This window comes from Astyanax mexicanus, chromosome 14 (assembly GCF_023375975.1).
Source record: "Astyanax mexicanus isolate ESR-SI-001 chromosome 14, AstMex3_surface, whole genome shotgun sequence".
Lineage (NCBI taxonomy): Eukaryota > Metazoa > Chordata > Actinopteri > Characiformes > Acestrorhamphidae > Astyanax > Astyanax mexicanus.
In genome coordinates this window covers 38498684-38520276 of record NC_064421.1, presented here as the reverse complement: position 1 = coordinate 38520276, position 21593 = coordinate 38498684, and the positions used below count along the sequence as shown (strand labels likewise).

Here is a 21593-nt window from a genome sequence, read left to right as displayed (position 1 = left end):
AACTGTACAGTGAGTTATGGTGTGTGAGCAGCCCTTCCTTTTTGATGCACTTCTGATATTGATTTTCCTCTCCACTCATAAGACCCAGAGAACTCCCTCTCGACACACAGAGAATTTCCTGCTCAGCAGCCAATTCTTCTGGAAATGAAGGTCTAGTGCTTCACCACTAATATCAGTGGTGCTACACTGAAGGGGGCCGTGTGTGTCATTATGCCAAATGAAATCACAACACTTACTTCACTACATTTGGTGAATCACCTAGAGGTGGGAGGTACAATATACTGATATTAATGCAAAAAAAATATATAATAAAAAGGCCTAACCCTAAAAGAAATTTACCCTCCTGTTATGTTTTGGGTCAAATTGACCCGTTTTAAAGTTTGAAGATTTAGGAAAAAATAGTTAAAATATTTTTCAGTTTGAAACTTCTGCTTGCCTTAATTAGTGTAATCAACATATAATTTGAAAATGGTTGAGTGTAACGAGGAGGAGGAGGGCGAATGGAAATGCAGTTCAGTTTTATTAGACACAATAAGACAAAACAAAAACTAGGACAAGAAAATAAACACTAAGACTATAAAACAAAGACTATAAAACAAATGACTAAACCAGATCTAAACAAACAAAGAACTGAAATAAACTAACAAAGAATCAAACAATATAAAGAAAACAAACCAGAATTCTGTGGACAAAAATTACAACAAACACAGAAAAACATCCAGACAGGGTCAAACAAAAAGCACGACAGAGAACAAAGAAGCACATGGGGTATTTATACACAGGCACACACAAGGGAGACCTGTGGAATTAACACCTGGGCGGGGCTACAAATGAGACAGGAGGGATTACAGATGACGGGGCGGGGCTAAGGTGGAGACAGGACAATAACAAAACAATGCCATGTGCTAAAGAAAAGCACATGGCTGGAAACACAGACGGGAAAACAGAGACAGACACAGGCTAAGGTGTGATATTGAGCTCACATATTTGCAACCATCCCTTGCAAAAACAAAAACTAAAACAAAATTGCAATGTTAGGTTTCAATTCTATGAAAAAATCTTGTCTTTTACATGTTGTTTTTTTTAAAGTAATAAAGTAGTGAAACGTTAAAAAAAGAAAACATGTTATTTTATGAAAAACGAGAGAATTATCCTAATTTAACCATTACCTGTTAAAAACACCATTGCACTAGATATTGATAGAATAATTAGCGATGGAGTTAGTAAGGAAATATTCACACTGCTTGTTAGGATTGTTTTGGTTTCAGATATCTTTTGGATAATTAAACATACACTGGGTCAAACTGTCCCAGGAACACCATTAAAGGAGGGTTAATCAACTCAGTAAACAACTCAATAATTAACTTAATCAACAGAATAATTCTTATAAACTGAGCAAAATCTTGGATCATGCTGTGACGCCATCAGCAGCTGGAGTCTGAGATTGTACAATTGGCCATACTCTCTCTTGGTTGGGTAGAGTAGATAGCACTCCCTCCTGCATCACATCATTCATAACATGATTTTGGTCAGCACAGGCATCTGTTAGCTAATGCATCAGAGCTGGGTTGCTGCGCATTCCTCCAACAGCTTTGGCTGTCCAGTGATGCTGACAGTGCTGTCAGTGGCAGTATTTTGAAAGACGGTGGTGTCGGAATTCATATGTATCAAAGGAGGTATGCTCTTGTCCTCACCTTTGTAGTTTTTGGGGCATAACTAGTGATATGGACAGTTTATACCAATGGGAATTTGGTAGCTGATCTTCCAGAAACAGGTACAATTAGAAAAAAAAGATAAAAGTTACACTGCCTGGCCAAAAAAAAGTCTCCACCTGGATTTAACTAAGCAAATGATGTGGGGTTGATGCTGCAGTTGGTCTGCAGGTTTAGGTTCAGCAACAGTATGTGCTGAAAGAATGAGGTCAGCTGACTACCTGAATATACTGTATATAGACCAGGTTATTCCTGGATCAATGGAATTTTTCTTCCCTGATGACAGGGGCATTTTCCAAGATGACAATGTCAGGATTTATGGGGCTGGAATTGTGAATGAGTTTTAGGTTCAGGGAGCATGAGATCATCATTTTCACACATGGATTGAGATTGAGAGTTCACCACAGAGTCCAGATCTTAACCTCATTGAGAATCTTTGGGATGTGCTGGATTGAAATAAATCTTGTGACATTGCAGAAGCTTACTGAAACAATGCCACAGCGAATGCGTGCCCCAATCAAAGCTAAATGCTTTTTTTTTTGGCCAGGCAGTATATTAAAAAAACTGAATCTTCATTTTTCTTCCAACTGAAGCCTCTGTCTATAATCTTATGATAATTTGCTGGAAGTTTCCATCCTGATTTATCCCTCTCTATTTTCTAAATGATTATATATTAATCCTAGTCTGTTTCTACGCATCTTCTTGTGTTGAGGAAATCTCTCGTCACGTCTCGAAGACGTGGGAATGATGTAATTAGCATCCGCGGCTTCCCTCGCCTCTGCTCCTCTCCTTCCATGACGAGAAGGCTAATTGATAGAGAAGGCCCCCGATGACACAAAGCTGACAGACCCTAGTGTCCGCTTAGGAATTCATGAAAAGCGACAAGGTTCCCTTTATTTCAAGGCAGACGAGCAAATCATTTGGAGATTAGCATGTGCTTTTACAACACATGAGGAAAATGAGGGGGGTGGTGGTGGTGGTGGGGGAGGGGGTGCAGCAGTTATTCTCTCTCAGAGCAGAAATAGGAATAGGATGGGGGTCAAAAAAAGATAGAAAGAGAAGCAGCTTTGCTATAACAAATGCATTAGCATTATATCACAAAGGGTGTCATTGCTGTCCGGCCGCTAATCCCTCATGGAGAGAAATCGCTGGAATTTCACGTTCGCCGGCAGGACCGGTTAGGCTAAGCCATCAGTTGTGGCACTTGTCATATTTCAATCAAAGCTTAAGCCAAGGCGGTGGCAACTCCTTCACTCCAGCCACCCCCCACCCCCCCTCACGCAGAATTAATGAATTAGCTATTGATTAAATTCCACTCTAGCAAATCTAGCGTGGCAAATAAATGAAGTGTTTGGGGCATGTGTAGGCCATGGCCAGTCATGTCGGGCCAATCGATCAGTCGTTAGTATTCTATCGGGAAGAGAAAGTACAGCCGGGCGCTGATATGACACGGCTGGGTGAGGAATTTGCGCTGAGGATTATGGCACATGACAGCACACAGCAGCCGCCTTGACCAAGCTGCAATCTACACTACAGAACCTGCTCACCGGCTTTCACACTGTGACAGAAAGCTTCCTGTTATATAGCAGTAAATAATGCTGCCGTACCCCGGTCGGGACCCAGGTCACGGACCCAACAACAAAAAAAAAAAAGACATAGGCGATGTAATTGGGTAAATGGCAGTGTCTGCTGCTGATAATACGTTAAAAATAAAATGCTTCTTTAATGAATGATTTTGATAGTGATTAAGATAAAATCGTTTTATTTCTTGTCTCTCCCACTTAGCACTACTGCTCCATTTCTGCATGTTCATGTCTAGGGATAGAATAGGTTTCTTCTTCAGATGTGGGGGGTGTTCATGAGAAATCACCGGCAAGATGATGAAACAAGCCGCCAAAGGAACCGATAAATATAGTACAAAAGCAGTCACACATTTTTTTCATCCAGACTATGAAGGAACACATATCATGTAGAAATCATGTAGAAATGTAAAACTGTTAAACAACCCACAATACTCTGTGAAGCATTTAAGTTGCTCTTATCTGGGAAAACAGAAAACACCTGGGGTAGGAAATAAGGAGGTGGAGGAGGGGTAACAAATAAGACAGGAGAGAACATTAATGACTGGGTGGGGCTAGGGCAGAGACAGAAACAGGAAACAGAGGCGTGTACTAAGGAGGAAACAAAACAGACTAAAAAAGCAGGACACAAATGACAAACAAAAGGAAAAGCACAAGACATACAAAGACTTAGGTGTAGCAGATGAACTTATCCTGTTCAACAGAGGAAACTCTTTTTCATCCTTTCCTAGTGCAGTCCTGATGAGAGCCAGTTCCATCATAGCATTTTTAAGTGTCTTTGCAACTGCACTTGAAGATATTCAGACGATTCAAAGTTCTTTAACATTCTTGAATCGTCTGACCTTAACTTCTTAAAGTCATTTTACTTAGTTGAGTAGTTCTTGCTATATTATGGATTAGAATATTACTCTAATTGAGCTATTTGCTGTATACCAACTCTACCTCTACATAACTTTACAACTGATGCTCTCAAACGCATTAAGAGACAAGAAATTCAAGTAATTAACTGTTAACAAGTTCAGCAGAGCTGTTAACTGAAAGCCATTCCAGGTGACTCTCCCTTATGAAGCTAATTGAGTGAATAAGTTGTCCTCTAAGCAAGAGGTGCTACTTTGAAGAATTGAAAATATAAAATAAGTTTTGTTTAACTTTTTTTTTATTTACTAAATATTTGTTTATGTTTTTCTTCATAGTTTGGGTGACATGGGTCATAATTAATTTACAATGTAGGGAAAAAAGTAAAACATTCAATCAGAAGTTCCTTAACTTAATTCTTAAAGTAAATCTAGTTAATTATAGCACTTGGTTCTATATAACAGAAATTGTTAACTGTTTACTTGTTTGTGTTCATTAACCTTTTAATAGATATCAGTGTCTATCAGTGATTAAATAATGACATTCTATTAAAACACTGGTAAATTGAGAAAAACACTAGAGTTCTGGTTATTATTATTGTCTTGGATAAAAAAGGATAATAGGACAACTGCTCTGCATCTGAATATCTCTGGTTAAACTTTTTTAAACTGGTATTTTAAGACATCCAAGACAACAATGTGCTGAATATCACAGTAAACTGTATTACCCATTACTGGCTGCGGACTGGTCCTGACTTTTATATTAAATTTTAGTTTGGTCTAAACCAAAATAGCAGGTGTGAAAGGGGCCACAAAGCACGGACCAATCAAAGGAAAGAAATAAAGGAAACTTAATCATGATCCAGTTCATTTGCAGTGTAAAACCACATTTTTGGACTTTAAGACCAATTACAGTAAAGTATAGCTCTGGAGAAATTAAGAGACTTCAGTTTCTGAATCAGTTTCTCTGATTTAACTATTTATAGATAAATGTTCGAGTTTTTTTTTTTCCAGAGCTGTTTATTGTCAGGCTATCATCACTCATTAAACAACAGAAAAAGAAAAAGAAGAAACATTTGTGTGAATTGAGTTTTTATCCAAACTACTTAGTAAGAAAACAAGATAAAAGAATCAGAGATAGATCATAACCTACCTGGAACTGAGCACCTGCACATGAGGGGGCGCTATATCAGTTGGCGTATCCTCCACTGTGGTCACCTTGGTGCTGTTGCTCTTCAGACAGGCGTACACTGTACACACCTCCACCTAACAACCCGCGCCCAGGAAAAACAGTCTGAGACAGTGCTTTTTCATGTCCATCATCAGGACATGTCCTACTCTTTTGCAGAATACATGCTGTTCTGGCCAAATACTGTATCGAATGACCAGCACTGGTGTTTCAACCTCTTTGGACACGCAACCTCGGCACTTTACTTAGTCAGCAAGGGACATGTAAGACAGTCCAGCCGAGTGAAGCCGCTGCGTAATGTTAGCCTGTGAGTGAGTGAGTGAGTGCTACAAACCTGAATGTCATACACGGTGAAAGGCAGGAGGCCCCCGAGCTCCAGAGATCCTGACGTGTTATCGGTGGAGGCGTACAGCTGCTCGTCCAGGTAGATAGAGTACTGCGTCACAGCTCCATTAGGAACCAGAGGGGCTGCCCACAACACCCGTACTGAGGTGCTGTTGAGGGTCACCACTTCTGGGGGGAAGACCCCTTCAGGCTCTGGAGTAAAGAGACAGAGTGACTGATCAGTAATGCTGAGGCAGTGTATTAAACAAGGATCAATTAGAAAAAAAAATTAAATGATTGGCTACAGTAACAAATTGTATTAATATCTCAGCATAGTTTAAAAGATTTTTAAATAAAAACTCCTTATATTCTAAGTAACGGTTTCAGGGAGAGCATTAGTATCAAACATGATGAATCTCAAAGAAAGAAAAAGATAGAAGCAAAAACATGAGAAGAAGAACATGGTAATGGTCAGAGTCTTAAACCCAATCCCTTCAACCCCAAACCCCCAACCAAACCCTCAATCTCAACCCAAACCCACAACTCCAACCCCTGATCCCCAACTAAACCCTCAAAGCCCAACCCAAACCTTCCACCAAACCCCCAACCCAAACCTCCAATCCTTACCCCCAACCCAACCCTCAAACCCAACCCAAAACTCCAACCCAAACCTCCTACCCAACACCCAAACCCATAACCTCAACACTCAACCCCCAACCAAATCCCATAACCCAAAACCATGACCCAAACCCACAACCTAACCTAACCCCAAACTCTTTAACCCCAAACCAAACTCCCAAAACAACCCCCCAACCCAACCCCCAAACTCAACCCAACAAAGCACAGGTGAATAAATTGATAAACCTGAGACATCCACAGATATTCATAACTGGACCAAACTGACTTGACATAAATTAAGTGAAAAATGGTACTGGGCAATTTCGGGTTTAACCTGGATTGTTTTGATTTGGCACTTCAAAAGTCTTTTTGTACTATTTGGGCCAAATCAAGGTTGTCAGCTGACCTTGATTTAGCCCTAAATCCTTGCTTTGATCTGCATAGACCTATCATACCTCTGCATTCATCCTGAGTGACCCAACCGTCATATTTATAGAAAATTAATCTTGCCTTTCATCTGTAAGCCTGGATACACTGAATTTAATTAAATAATTTGAGGAAATTGGTTGCCTTAAAATGACACTGTTTTAATGTTTATTGTTGTTATGCGTAAATTTAAAGAAAAGGTTTTGTTGCATCAATTGCTTTTCACTATAATTCTTTGCTATCAGATTTTGTTTTTCTTATGAGTTTACTTTAAAAAGAAAAATTGTATGGAGAGAGAAAATGCTATAGTGGTATAGATTATGAACAGTATAGCACACAGTATAGCATTGCATCTTGTAACAAAGTCCATTGGTATAATGCAACCTCAAAGTCCTTAAACCATTGCTGCTTTACCTTCTCCTCATGGACTTATTTTCTTAATTTTGTTGTAAAAAACTTTTATTAATTAATTCTGACAAAGTTGTGTTGCTGTAAATTGTACGTGTATCAGATTTCATTTGCACATACTGAAGTGGCGCAAAATCAGAATAAAAAATTTGGTTACACAGCCACAAACATATTTGGGCCACTTATAGCTGCTGAGTGAAAGTAGCCTCAGTCTGTCTCTGGCTCCTTCACCCACATCGCACTGTAAGCAGATGCCGAGCCTCAGAATCACTGCCTCCTCCTAATAGAGGTTAAGATCTCTGTATTGTGTAGCGCAGCGGTCCTGCGGCTCGGGCTCTGCACTGGCGGGAGGCGTTATGAAGGCACACAAGCTGGCAGAACAAGGCCAAGCCCAGCAGCTGATCAGCGAGGGTGAGAGCGGGCATCTCCCCCAGGCTCACTCCGGAGCCTCGCTGCTGAATCTTCATCTCTACTGCTTTTCTGTTCCGGCCAAAATTACGTCAAAACGATAGGTCTGCTCTCTGTAACAGTGAGTAACTGAGCCAAGCCTAGAAAATACTGCTGAGATATTTTGCCTGTGGAGGAAAAAGCAGTGAAACAGGCTGAAGTGCTTTTTACACTACATAAGTGCACATTATGGTGCAATGAGCAATAAACAGTGCTCAAATCTGAAGCAATATTAGTCTTATGCTAATAAGTCAATATAAAATAAACTGAATTCCAGGAAATGCACACCAGTGTCTAAAGTAAACACTTAATTTCAATCTATTTGTCTCAGAAATAAAAGTATTTAAAAACTCCAGATCTCAATAAAACACAAACAAGATCATAAACATCATAAACTGATGACTTAATGACTAAAAAAAATACTGTTGCTGCTAGGATTTAATTTCTACTGCTTACTTTCACTTTGTAATGAGTTTAATTTCATTCATTACATTTTATTTTGCCTGAAGGTTTATTATATGTACTGCCTTTATACATATAAATGTAAATACAGTACTAGTCAAAGGTTTGGACATACCTACTCTCATTCAATGTGTTTTCTTTCTTTTTATGATTTTTTTACATTGTAAATTTAATATTGAAGACTACATTAAAGCTATACAGGAACAAATTCAGAATTATTCTGTAAACAAAAGGTGTTAAACAAACCAAAATATGTTTTATACTTTAAATTCTTCTAAGTATCACATTTATCTTTGAGGACAGATCTGCACACTCTTGGTATTTTAATCTCAGTGTCTTCATGAGGGAGAGTCACCTGGATTCGTTTTCTCAGCCTCCTGAAGGAGTTTCTGGAGGTGCTGAACAATAGTTGCTGCTTTTCCTTCACGCTGTGATGCTCCAGCTGCCAAATAAATCACCTCTAATCACCTCAATCTCAGTTCATCAGATTCAGATCAGGAGATATTTTTTAAATGTTTTTAACACTTTTTAACTGTTTACTACATAATTCGGTAACGCTTTCTTTTACAGTACCCTAAGTTCTAGGTATTAACCAGGTAATAGTGAGGTACAAACTCGGAAGTACTAAGTAATTATTTTTGGTAACAAGATGGTAAGTACCAGAAAAGTCTTGCCTAATTACACTGAAATGGAACTAGGTAATAAACAGGTACATGGGTGGTACAAAGTCCAAAGTACTAGGTAATTATGTTGGTTAACAAGATGGTAAGAACAAGGACAGTTCAATTTAATTACACTGAAATATCTCACAGGTTCTAGGTAATAACCTGGTAAGTGTGAGGTACTAACCCCAGTAACATGATGATAAGTACCAATATAGTCTCCTTACCCTGATATACCTCACAGGTTCTAGCTAATAACCAGGTAAGTGTGAGGTACTAACCCCAGTAACATGATGATAAGTACCAATACTGTTCATTTTAATCAGTCTCTATTTATTTGACTGAGAAATCCCTAAAAATGAATTTAAGGTTTATAGAGTGGAATTCTTCACTAGGAAGACAGCACAGGAATGGAATACTTGGCCATATGTTTAAAGACATTAGAGCATGTTACAAGGTTTAAGGGTGAAAAAGTATACCATAAGAATAAAGGAATAAAGTGTTGAATATGTGTATTTACCCCCTTTTTAAACATAATTTGTAGAATAAGGTCTTACATGTTAAATATATATATATATATATATATATATATATATATATATATATATATATATATATATATATATATATATATATATATATATATAAAAATTAAAACTGCTTAAAAATCAGGGTTATTAAAACTACCAAATATTGATTTCTGAAATCTTAAAACATTATTATAGTTGTTTCTAAATTAATATTAACTGCTTTTGTTTGCATTATTTGAGATCTGAAAGCACTAAAGCATCTTTTTCATTATTTTGACCATTTCTCATTTTCTGCTCTAAATTACAATATTTTTATTTAGTATTTGGGAGAAATGTTGTCAGTAGTTTATAGAATAAAATAACAGTGTTCATTTTACTCAAACATATACCTATACATAGTAAGATCAGAGAAATAGAAAATTTGAAGTGGCTTGGAAGGGTCAAGGGGGCGAAGGCAAGCTCCTGCCCGCAAGCTGCTTACCCCAATAAAAGCTGTCCTCAGCTTTCATTGTATATATATATATATAAGTTCAGTAATGCATGCTTGGTTGTGTCAAAAAAGAGATAAATAATAAACAGTAAACATTTCTGTTTTGTTTTGAAGTTGTATGTTGTTCTTTTTGAAGTGCTTATTTGTTGAACTACATGGTAAGAACTGAGTAAAACCAGAGAAATAAGCTCTGCTCTCTTCAGTCCTACAGTCCTTTTACTCCTTTATTAAGCAGAAAGTTCTGTTAGTTACACAGTGTTTTATATGGTACTTACAGAAAGTTGTGTCACATTTAAGTAGTTATTATATATATATATATATATATATATATATATATATATATATATATATATATATATATATATATATATATATATATATAATAACTACTTAAATGTGACACAACTTTCTGTAAGTACCATGTAATATATATTCTTTTGGGTTTCTGAATGGGTTTTTGTATGTGAAACGTGAAACATCCAGTCCTGTAGGGGGAGCAGTGCCAGGGGGCGGGCGCTAGGCTGTGGCTTAGGTGAGCAACAGGAGATGGGTCTCAGATTCAGCTGAGAACTCACACTGGGAACACCGTGTCTTCTCTGTATCCAGGTGGGGAAATATGTGGAACTGTGCAAGTATAAATGTTTCCAAAGCACTATAAGAGGGATATTTGAGTGTATATGTTCGTTAAAAGGTTTTGCTGTGTAATATGAGCCGCTATGGTCTTGTGTGTTGGTGGACGCTCAGCATCGGGGAGCAATCACTCCCGCGGCCCGCTAGCCGCGCGCCTGGCCGGCGCTCTTGCCTCTGCCACTAGCATTAGCCACTGCCCCCGCTAACCGCGCGCCTTACCGGCTCCCCGCTGTTATTCCTCTCGCTCTTTCGGTCGCTAACTTCGCTCTATAACCGTGTTTAAGCCTGTGATTATCTCTCGTGTGTTTGCGCTCTAGTTTTAGCTATTTTCGCTCGGTAATTGTGCCCGTGTGTCGCTGTTTCTCAAAGTAGCTCGGGCTAATTTCGCGCCTTCATTCCTATTGTTTCTCTATACATTTAGGCTAGCATTAGCAGTCGCTGTTAGTTAAATACATGTTTATTAAAAGTCAAGTCAATTTTATTCTCTTTTTAAGAGCCAGTTTGGCCTTGTTAAAGTAAATATAGAGCCTCTGCCAACCACAATAATTAGTTATTACAGCTAGATAAGCTACAGTTTAAGGTTTCTCTAAGTAATCATGTTTTTATACACTTTGTTCAAGTTTTATACTTTGGTCAATTCTATACACTCTATGCAGATACAAATATTAGCACTAAGATGTAGTTAGTGTGCTCAGTAAAAGTTAAAGGTGTTTTTGGTAATGTAGTGTGTTAATATGAAAGAAGTTTGAGTATTGGTATATGTATGCATATGTAAATGTATTAATATAGAGTAGTATTTATATATATATATGTTTTGTTTTGTTTTGTTTTTTTGTGTAGAAACAGTATTAAGAGGGTTTGCTGATTAAAAAGTAAAGGTAATGTGTACTGTGATATACAGAGTTTTGTTAACTGAAAAAAAGTAAAAAAAAAAAAAAAAGGATTCTCTGTGAATGTATGTAAAATGCAGATGAGATGCAATGTGTATGTGAAACTGCAAAAGAAAGAGAAAAGAGACCAAAGTAAAAGTGGTTTAGTTTGTGTATGTTGTTAAATAAAGAGATTAAGCTGAGAACTCACTGGAAACACTGTCTCACTGTGTCTTCTCTGTATCCTGTATTCAGCTGATCTAGGCCCTGCTCACCCGGGGTCGCAAACTGTTATAGCCTAACCCACGCCTGGGGAGTGTAACAGTTAGTGTTTTTACATGGTACTTACAGTAGGATGTTCTACAGAGGGTTATTTGTTGAACTACATGGTAAGAACTGAGTAAAACCAGAGAAATAAGCTCTGCTTTCTTTTACAGTCCTTTTACCCCTTTATTAAGCAGAAAGTTCTGTTAGTTACACAGTGTTTTACATGGTACTTACAGTAGGATGTTCTACAGAGGGTTATTTGTTGAACTACATGGTAAGAACTGAGTAAAACCAGAGAAATAAGCTCTGCTTTCTTTTACAGTCCTTTTACTCCTTTATTAAGCAGAAAGTTCTGTTAGTTACAGTGTTTTACATGGTACTTACAGTAGGATGTTCTACAGAGGGTTATTTGTTGAACTACACGGTAAGAACTGAGTAAAACCAGAGAAATAAGCTCTGCTTTCTTTTACAGTCCTTTTACTCATTTATTTAGCAGAAAGTTCTGTTAGTTACACAGTGTTTTATATGGTACTTACAGAAGGATGTTCTACAGAGGGTTATTTGTTGAACTACATGGTAAGAACTGAGTAAAACCAGAAAAATAAGCTCTGCTTTCTTTTACAGTCCATTTACTCCTTTATTAAGCAGAAAGTTCTGTTAGTTACACGGTGTTTTATATGGTACTTACAGAAGGATGTTCTACAGAGGGTTATTTGTTGAACTACATGGTAAGAACTGAGTAAAACCAGAAAAATAAGCTCTGCTTTCTTTTACAGTCCATTTACTCCTTTATTAAGCAGAAAGTTCTGTTAGTTACACTGTGTTTTATATGGTACTTACAGAAGGATGTTCTACAGAGGGTTATTTGTTGAACTAAATGGTAAGAACTCAGTAAAGAGAAATAAGCTATTTCTTCTCTGTTATCAGGTATTGACCTTTTATTTTTAAATCAAATAAATAGAGACTGATTAAAATGAACAGTATTGGTACTTATCATCATGTTACTGGGGTTAGTACCTCACACTTACCTGGTTATTACCTAGAACCTGTGAGACATTTCAGTGTAATTAAATTGAACTGTCCTTGTTCTTACCATCTTGTTAACCAACATAATTACCTAGTACTTTAGAGTTTGTACCACCCATGTACCTGTTTATTACCTAGTTCCATTTCAGTGTAATTAGGCAAGACTGTCCTGGTGCTTACCATCTTGTTACCAAAAATAATTACTTAGTACTTCCGAGTTTGTACCTCACTATTACCTGGTTAATACCTAGACATTTCAGTGTAATTAGGCAAGACTTTCCTGGTACTTACCATCTCGTTACCAAAAATAATTACTTAGTACTTCCGAGTTTGTACCTCACTATTACCTGGTTAATACCTAGACATTTCAGTGTAATTAGGCAAGACTTTTCTGGTACTTACCATCTTGTTACCAAAAATAATTACTTAGTACTTCCGAGTTTGTACCTCACTATTACCTGGTTAATACCTAGAACTTAGGGTACTGTAAAAGAAAGCGTTACCCATAATTCAATATGTGTCCATTAATTGGTTTCATGTATTTGATATCAATCTGCAATGTAGAAAATAAATGAAATAAAGGAATATAGAAAAACACTGAATAAGAAGGTGTGTCCAAAAAAAATAACTAGTGGTGTCCATAAAAAAAAAAAAAATTACGTTAATGGCAACAATTTCCTGTGTTTAATCACGATTAGTCACAAGCAAAAATGCTTGTGTTTTCCTTATACTTTTGAAGAAAGGGGTAGAAGAGTGAGAGTTAGATTTATGGTAGTTGGTTAGTTATGAGATTTAATCCACATTTACTCAGATTTGTGTGAATTAGTCACAATATTTGACTAACAGATGAATGGGGATTAGGCAAGACGGAGAGGAAAGATGGCAAACTTAAACAAAGAGAGAGAGAGAGAAAGAAAAAAAAGAAGATAATGAAAGGAAGGTGACTAAGTTGGTTATGAGATTTAATCCATATTTCACCAGCATCTGTACAAAGAGTAAATTATGAATGGAAGCTGAGGCCAAACGTAGTAAAATGATCCATTTTTGTAAAAACAAAACAATAACGTATTCAGATTGACAGCACAATTATGTAATTACACATACAATAAAACATATTTGCCAATATTTATCTGAGCGTTTGGAAGCTGATTGTGTGCTACAGCTGCTCCTCTCAGTGCTGGGGAAGAAAACTGGCAGAAGCAAAGAATGCTGGCTGCATCTCTCTCTCTCTCTCAGTCTGTGTGCACTGTGTGTGTGTGTGTGTGTGTGTGTTGGGAGTGGGGAGGGGATCCCAGCAGACAGTTTGTGGGCAAATTGAATCAGTCCTGATGGAGCGCAGTGGGATTGGAGCGCTGCACCGGGGGGGCAGGGGGGGTTAACTGGGCCAGTCTGGGGGATTCTCTCTCTCTCTCTCTCTCTCTCTCTCTCTCTTTCTGCTGGCGATTCTGGAGCTTCACCCCATCCTGCACTCCTTCTTCCTCTTTCCTATACTTCTCTCTCACTTCTCGCTGTATTACTTCAGCTTCAAATTAATAACTAGGACTTTGACAAAACATATAAAAATATAGCATTCTGCTCAAAAGATTGTATCCTTTCTCTGCACTTAAAACTAATAAAAAAAACTATATAACAAGTTTGCTACCTGAACACATAATTATGAAAAAATTGTTTACTATTGTAAATACTTCTTAAGGCTTAATTCTTATTAATTTATTTAATATCTACAGCTTTGTATTTGAGTTAAAATTTCAGAGTTAAATAGGGTGATTTTGATTGACTTAAATGGTGTTCACTGTTGGTGTTATTTGATAGAGTTAAATATTTCAATTAATTTAAATAATGAACTTTTAATATTTTTAAGGAAATTAAATTAAGATACAATTAAACCCCACCCACTTGTGTCACCATGTCACCAGGTTATAGACTAAAAACAAACTATAGAATCTACTCAATACATCAATACAACAGCTGAGTACATTTCACAAAACATAATTTTCCTATTGGCTCCTGGCATCATTTATTTGCATAATGGGCGCATCTCCCAAACCCTAACTCACCATCAGTGTGTAGTCTTGCCCACCAGGGCTACAATGTCATGGGTATCACTGTGTTATAGGCTATAAGAGCAAGCTAACATTTTCTGCACTGTAAATAGTGCTGGCAATTCAACAAGAACTGCAATGCAGTAACACTGTGCTGGATTAAAATGGGGGAAGCAGGGATATTTTTATCCAGTATTAACACAAGGTAACCTTCCCTGAATAAACAATTGTTTAATTGATTTACTAGTCTTCTTCACACTCATTTATAACTTTAATTTGAACAATTTATAGAGTTAAATGAACATGAATGTGAGTTGTAAAATCAACTCTGGCAAGGTGTTCAATGTTAATTCAACACTTGATTTTTTGCTGTGGAGCTGGACAAGATTAAATTTGCACAGAGATAATGTATTAGAACCTTTTATACACTTTCCTGCTATCATATAAATGAATGATTAATCTTTATTCCTACCAGATTATTATTTTGTATAATCATGATAAAAAAAAAAAAAAAAAAAAACTTCTGTATATAAAAACCTTTAATCCTACTACTGAAAATTCAGTGTAGGTAAGATGATTTGACACAATCCTCTATGATCTATTCACGACTAGACATCACTGAGAATCATTTTTACTACATCATTACAAACCATTCACTGCTTCTGAAACCAGGCTTTCTGAGGAGAGGGAACTTTGTAAAAAGAGAGAAAGACAGGAAAGACTTGTGATGGGAGAAAGAGATCAAATATCCAAGCAGCAGCTTTGAACAGGTCACAGACTGACACCAGAATAAAACCAGCGCTGTCTGGAGGTCCCGTCATCCAATCTCTCCCACATTCAAACAAAAAGAGCGTCACTGGGATTCTTTCAACTTTAAAGGCCTTGCAGAAATATTACACCAAATAATAAGTAAACACTCTGTGATTTCCTAGCTGTTGTGGTTTTCCAAGTGGTTAATCTGAGGTTCTTAAAGTGCTGAACAGACTAAATGACTTTTAAAATGGTAGCAGATTATAATCTGACTATGGCCACTTTTCCACTGCACTGGATAAATTGTTATTAAGGCTGTGCCATACTGCTCTGTGCCAATGTTGCCATGTTGGAAATGCTGCAACCAATCTTATTTAACATCTCTATGACAGTGGACTAGTCCTTTAGTCTTTAAGCCCTCCCAATGAATGGTTATGTTGCCGCAACGGTGGTTAGGAAGACCACTTAGCTAACTAAGTTCAGTAAAGCTAAGCTAAATAAACAGAACTGAAAATAAAAAGACTTCCTTTTACACAGATTCCTCTCCTAAAAGCTGTTTATTTGAGTAAGTAAAGCTGAATTTCCTGAATTTCTCCAGCACTGAGGAACCTTAAGTGCACTGGTAACCCAGGGTGCTATTATCTAGCGGTCGTCCCACGTAGCTTGTTTTAGCACGGTAAATGCGCAGCCTACAGTCCAATATACTCACCTCTGAACAGCGAAAGAGCTAGCGCTACAGTTAGGGGCTAATGATAATGCTGCTCCAGTAGTGCTAGCCGGGGTGATCAGCAGGCTAAAGTCCGATATACTCCCCTCTCAATGACGAAAGAGCTAGCACAGTTAGCAGCAGGCTAAAGGCCAATAATACTCACCTCTGAACGGGGAAATAGTGATTAGCGGCTAATGCTAATACTGCTCCAGTCTCTAAGCTGGAGAACTAAACTGTAACACCTGTATAACTCTGTTCTCCAAGTACCCCTCGCTGCAGAACCACAAGTCCAGGGGGTGGGGCTGGATCTGATCCAACTCTTCCTACGTCGTGTTTTCATTGGTCTGAAGCAGATCGGACTCTTCCCCATCCGGTTTTACTCACTCGCCTTTCGGAGTCAAGTAAACAATCACGAACGTGAAAGTAAGTTCATAATAGACACATTTTCATTTTGCTAATACTATTAATTAGTTTCGTTGGGTGATTTTACTTAATTGAAAATCTGATTGCTTCTGTTTGTTCGCCGTTTTGATTGTGTATTAATATCTGTAATAATAAATGAACATGGTAGCTGGTAGATAAGACACTCATTGGCATCCTTTATTTTAATTATTTATTTTTTATTTTGTCTTTAGGCCCTTTTTATTAAAGATAAAAAATGAAATAGTTAATATTTATATAGGAAATGTACAGCATTTTATTATGTTTGTAATCACAGACATGTTCCTTCTTTTAAATCTGTATTGTGTGATTTAAATGTGCTACGTAGCAAATAACATTTTGATCTATAAACGGTAAAAGTCTTAAGGTTGGGTTCCAGGATTTATTTGATATGATAAAATAAGTCCTGGTCGGAAACGTAAGCGACACGTGTTAAGTTTAACGACGAATTGAAATGCGATGACTTAAAACCAATGAAAAGAAGATATGGGTGGTCAGGAGGTCAGGCTCCACCCCTTGGATCAGATCCAGCCCCACCCCCTGGACTTGTGGTTCTGCAGCGAGGGGTATCTCCTGTTCTCAGGAGAGTGGCTTTACTGCTCCTTACAGCCTGACAATTTTTGAGAAAATTTAAGTACTTTGAATGCCCCTTAATAGTGTGAAAAATACGGTACCCTCTGTGCTCAGAACCGTTCAACAGTGTAGAAAAAGCAGCTAAAAATCACCATTCCACCTTAAATCGTGCTGAGGTATTATACACTATTTAAGGTGGAATGTGAAATTTAAATCAGAAACAGTCTAACAAGAAGTTTTTGGTATGATAAGCCAAAAACGTAATTATTATGACAGACATACTTAAAGGTCTAGGTGTGTTTGAACTGCCTCAAGAATGTGACAGCAAACACAAAAAACACTTCAACCAGAGATGTTTAGAGAGTGCATATTAATTAAGATGTGATTCTGAGTGTCCTGTGGGAGTGTTTACTATAATAGGAGGGTAACTGCAAAATAATGAGTGTATATTATGCTAATAGATTCATTTACCAGTCTGATGTGCATTTCAGTGGCAGTAGGTAATCATTAAGAGAGGATAAAAATCTGTGTATTTAATATGTGGAGAAAGCTAAATGTTTGTGATTAGCAGGAAAAAAACCAGCAAATTGAGAAATCTCTCCTGCAGTGCAGGTTAGAGCAAGGCTGCCATCTGAACAAAAATTACACTCATTTATTTCAGGAAAGCACCAAATACCAGGCAACTAAAAATATTTGGCCAAAAATGTAAAAAAAAAAGATATATTTTCTGTGTTCAGACGAATAGTGAAAATAAAGAATACTTTATTGTGAACAATAACTCATTTATTACAAGTTATATATTATCTTATGAAGAAACTGAGGGTTTTTAAGGTACAGCAGAGCACTGGGAGGGAGTGTGGTAGAGAGCCGATAGGGAGAGCTGACAAACGCTTCAAGTTCATTTTACACTCTCATTAAATAAATTAATTGACCAAAGCATTACTTTTTATGCATAGTTTCAGTTTACCATCTCTTCACAAATTGTATGTTTTCCAGGTGAAAGATACAGGCTGTAAAGTGCTAGGATAGTAATGTAAGCTGAAGGAAATTAGCTTTAGCATTTGTTTGTTTGTTTAGCAAAAGACTGGCTGTCTTAATTGTACTCATATGTGATTAGAATAGCACTATATAACTACACTGAGGTAAATGTATCATTAAAATAGAACTGGGTCTAAGAATGTATGATATGGATTTTTTTTGCCAATTTATTCTACTCACTTCTGTTATTCAAAAGAATTAGTCATTAACTTTACGTTGTACACGTGTGTGTGGTTAGCTTTGAGGAAAGCTGTTAGATTTTGAGAATTTCCAGGCTTCATGCTTGTATGCAGATATTTTAGAGACTGATAAGATTTATACTTCTGTACTGCAAGAAAATGACTGAATAATTACTAGAAAAGTGATTCTATGATGTTTCTGGTGGTTTTCTATAGTATCACAGGTTTTGTTAAGTGGTCACTATGTCATTCCATGTGCTTGCTACGTGGTTGCTCTGGTATCCTAGTTGTGTTAGTTACTGTGGTATTACAGGTGGTTGCTTTGTTGTTTCGTTGACACAAGCACAAATGAAACAATTAGTCCAAACAATTAGGCTTTAAAATATTGTCCATATTTCAGGTTCAGCAGAATAATCCAAATAAGAATAAGAAGAAAAGAAACACATAAATATGATACTGTATTTGTGCTTGTATACATTTTTCATTTACATTTTTATACATTTAAAATGATTCTCAGACCACATCCTTAAACGGTTTAAGCAATAAGATTCCAAAAAGTTTCAAATTCATCTTGGGTATTTTAACATCACATTCAAGACGAGCAGGAGAACACAAATGGTGTGAGGTATCTATAAATTACACATGCAGATTAGGGTATTAGAATATCAATAAAGATCTGGGTCATCACTGTGATTATAAGCCGCGCTTATCAGACAGAAGGGCGACAGACCTGTAAAGTAGCTAATATAAGCCCTCGTTCCCACCGGCTCTCGCTTCATATCATTTACGCCCCAGTACCATCAACGCAAGACTACCCAGACCATCCTGCTCCACTTCTTAATTAGGACTCTCTTAACATATACATTACCCGCTGCTTTAATACGATCTGTAAGTTCAGCTGCAGTTGTTAAAGCGGGCTGCCCTTTAAGCTGTAAAATAATGAAATTACCCACAAAAGCACTTAGCTAAACGGCCCGTAACTTTTATTTGGGTGGTAATGATTTTCTAATGTTTTTAATGTGCTTTTTATTATGTGGATGGGATTAGGTGAGGGAAAAGTTGCCGCACACTGCAGGGGAAAGATGGTTTGATTTTTTTATTATTTTTCTCCCTTGAGTCTAATGCAAATGGCACTATCTGCCACTCCAACAGGATTAAGGGGTGGAGAAGGCTTCAATCTCATTCAAAGCATGGGTGACTTGCGCTGTATATGTGGTTATATGCGTAAGATAGTGATTATGTGAATACAGGAATAGAGGAGGGGAAAGAAGATGTGTTGCCTTTCATGGCAGAGCTTCCAACTGAAATTGTTCAGCAGGATAATGCTGACCCACAGACAGCAAAAGGTCCTATATACAGTTTTGAGGAAAGAAAAAAAAAACACTTAAATATCATGAGTTTCTTTGATTTTACTAAATTAAAAACATCTGGAATATAATTAAGAGGAATATCCAAAAGCAGTGTGTAAGACTGGTGGAGGAAAACATGCCAAGATGCATGAAAACTGTTATCAAAAAACAGGGTTTTTTCAAACTTTATGAATATGAACTGGTTTTCTTTGCATTATTTGAGGTCTGAAAGCTCTGCATCTTTTTTTGTTATTTCAGCCATTTCTCATTTTCTGTGAATAAATGCTCTAAATAACAATATTTTTATTTGGGAGAAATGGTATCAGTAGTTTTTTTAATGAAACATTAATTCAATATTCATTCATTTTACTCAAATATATATCATAAAAACTGATTCAGAAATTGAAGTGGTACCTTAATTTTTTTTCCAGAGCTGTATGTCTCCACCAGGTTACACCACTTCCTTTGCTTATCCCCGTCTCCAAATTGAGCATTTGCAGAACCAACTTTGGCAACTTACGAGTGTGCATAAGTGGCCCAGTTGAAAAAAAAATGTTTATTTGCACCCAGCCCACAACTTAAATTCAGTGTTTTTTCATCCTTGTTTTCATCAACTGTCTGCATTGCAGATTAATACTAAAGTCATTCAAACTATGAGGAAAACACGTGGAATCATTTAGTAAACAAAAAAGTGTTAAACCAGAATATGTTTTAGATTTTAGATTCTTTAAATTAGCACCTCTTGCTTAGATGACAGTTTTGCACATCTTGGCTGGATTTTCTCAGTCAGCTTTATGAGGTGGAGTCAGGATTTCAGTTAACAGCTGTGCTGAACTCATCAAGAGTTAATCACTGGAAGTTCCTGTTCTTCTTAATGTTAATGTTTGAGGGCATCAGTTGTAAAGTTATGAAGAGGTAGAGTTGCTATACAGTGAATGTTTTAAACCATGTTATGAAAATAACTACTCAACTAAGTAAAGAAAAAATAGTTTTAGGAATGATCAGTCAATCCGAAACATTTCAAAATCGTTGAAATCATCCTAAAGTGCAGCTTCAAAAAGACCATCAAAACATGGTCTTGCCCCAGGAAGGTAAGACAAGGAATGTTCTCTTTTGTACAGGATAGGTTCATCAAAGTTACCAGCTACAGAAACTGCAATTGAACTGAACCAAGATGAGAGCACTTTAATAATTCACAGATTATTTTGGTTCGTTTAAGACTTTTAAGGGAGGTTTCACTTCAGTACTGTTTGGTCCGGTTAAAACGAACTCTGGTCTGTTTGTAACTTTAGTGGGGTTTGATTGAGCAGGTGTGAAAACAGTAATAACACTCGGAGTGGGTGCGGATCAAAAGATCTGGTCCCAAACGAACTCTGGAGCGGTTTAGTTGTGATGAGAACGTGATCCGGTCTCGATCCGACCCAACAATTAAATATAGTGCATTTATTTCAGCTAAACTGCTTATATAAAGCACGGTTTAAACTGACATATCAGACAGATACCGCTAATTACCACAGCTGTGAACAAACACTGTGTCCAGCATGCGCGTGCTGTTTGTGCTGCGTTCACTGCTCACAGCCGCATGACTCAGTTTACTATGTTTACATCTGCGCTGCTGTTCGTCCAAACACTGTGTTTAAAAGCACAGCGCTTCAGCGTTCAGTGTTAAAACACAGATTTCTGCGCTGGAACACAGAATCTTGCCAGACAGCTCTGACCAATCAGAGGACACAGCCTGCTCGTGTGGTTTATTGGTGCGCATTTTGCTGCGTTTAGGTTTTAATACGATCTGTAAGTTCAGCTGCAGTTGTTAAAGCAGGCTGCCCTTTAAGCTGTAAAATAATGAAATTATCTGCAGAAGCGCTTAGCTAAACGGCCCGTAACTTTTATTTGGGTGGTAATGATTTTTTATGTTTTTAATGTGTTTTTTTTATAATGTGGATGGGATTAGGTAAGGAAAAAGTTGCCGCACAGTGCAGGGGAAAGACGGTTTGATTTTTTATTTAATTTTTTCTTGA

The 21593-nt window shown here is 37.2% G+C and overlaps 1 protein-coding gene across 2 annotated transcripts in view; it reads right to left on the bottom strand.

Moving 5' to 3' along the window:
- ush2a (Usher syndrome 2A (autosomal recessive, mild)) overlaps positions 1–21593 on the bottom strand; it is a 440168-nt gene that overhangs the window by 155318 nt on the left and 263257 nt on the right. For both annotated transcript variants that reach the window (XM_049464244.1, XM_022672674.2), the window contains exons 46-47: positions 5670–5872; positions 5300–5412 (exon numbers count right to left, since the gene is read on the bottom strand). In XM_049464244.1, the coding sequence (XP_049320201.1) occupies positions 5300–5412; positions 5670–5872 (316 nt within the window). The remainder of the gene's footprint in view (positions 1–5299; positions 5413–5669; positions 5873–21593) is intronic.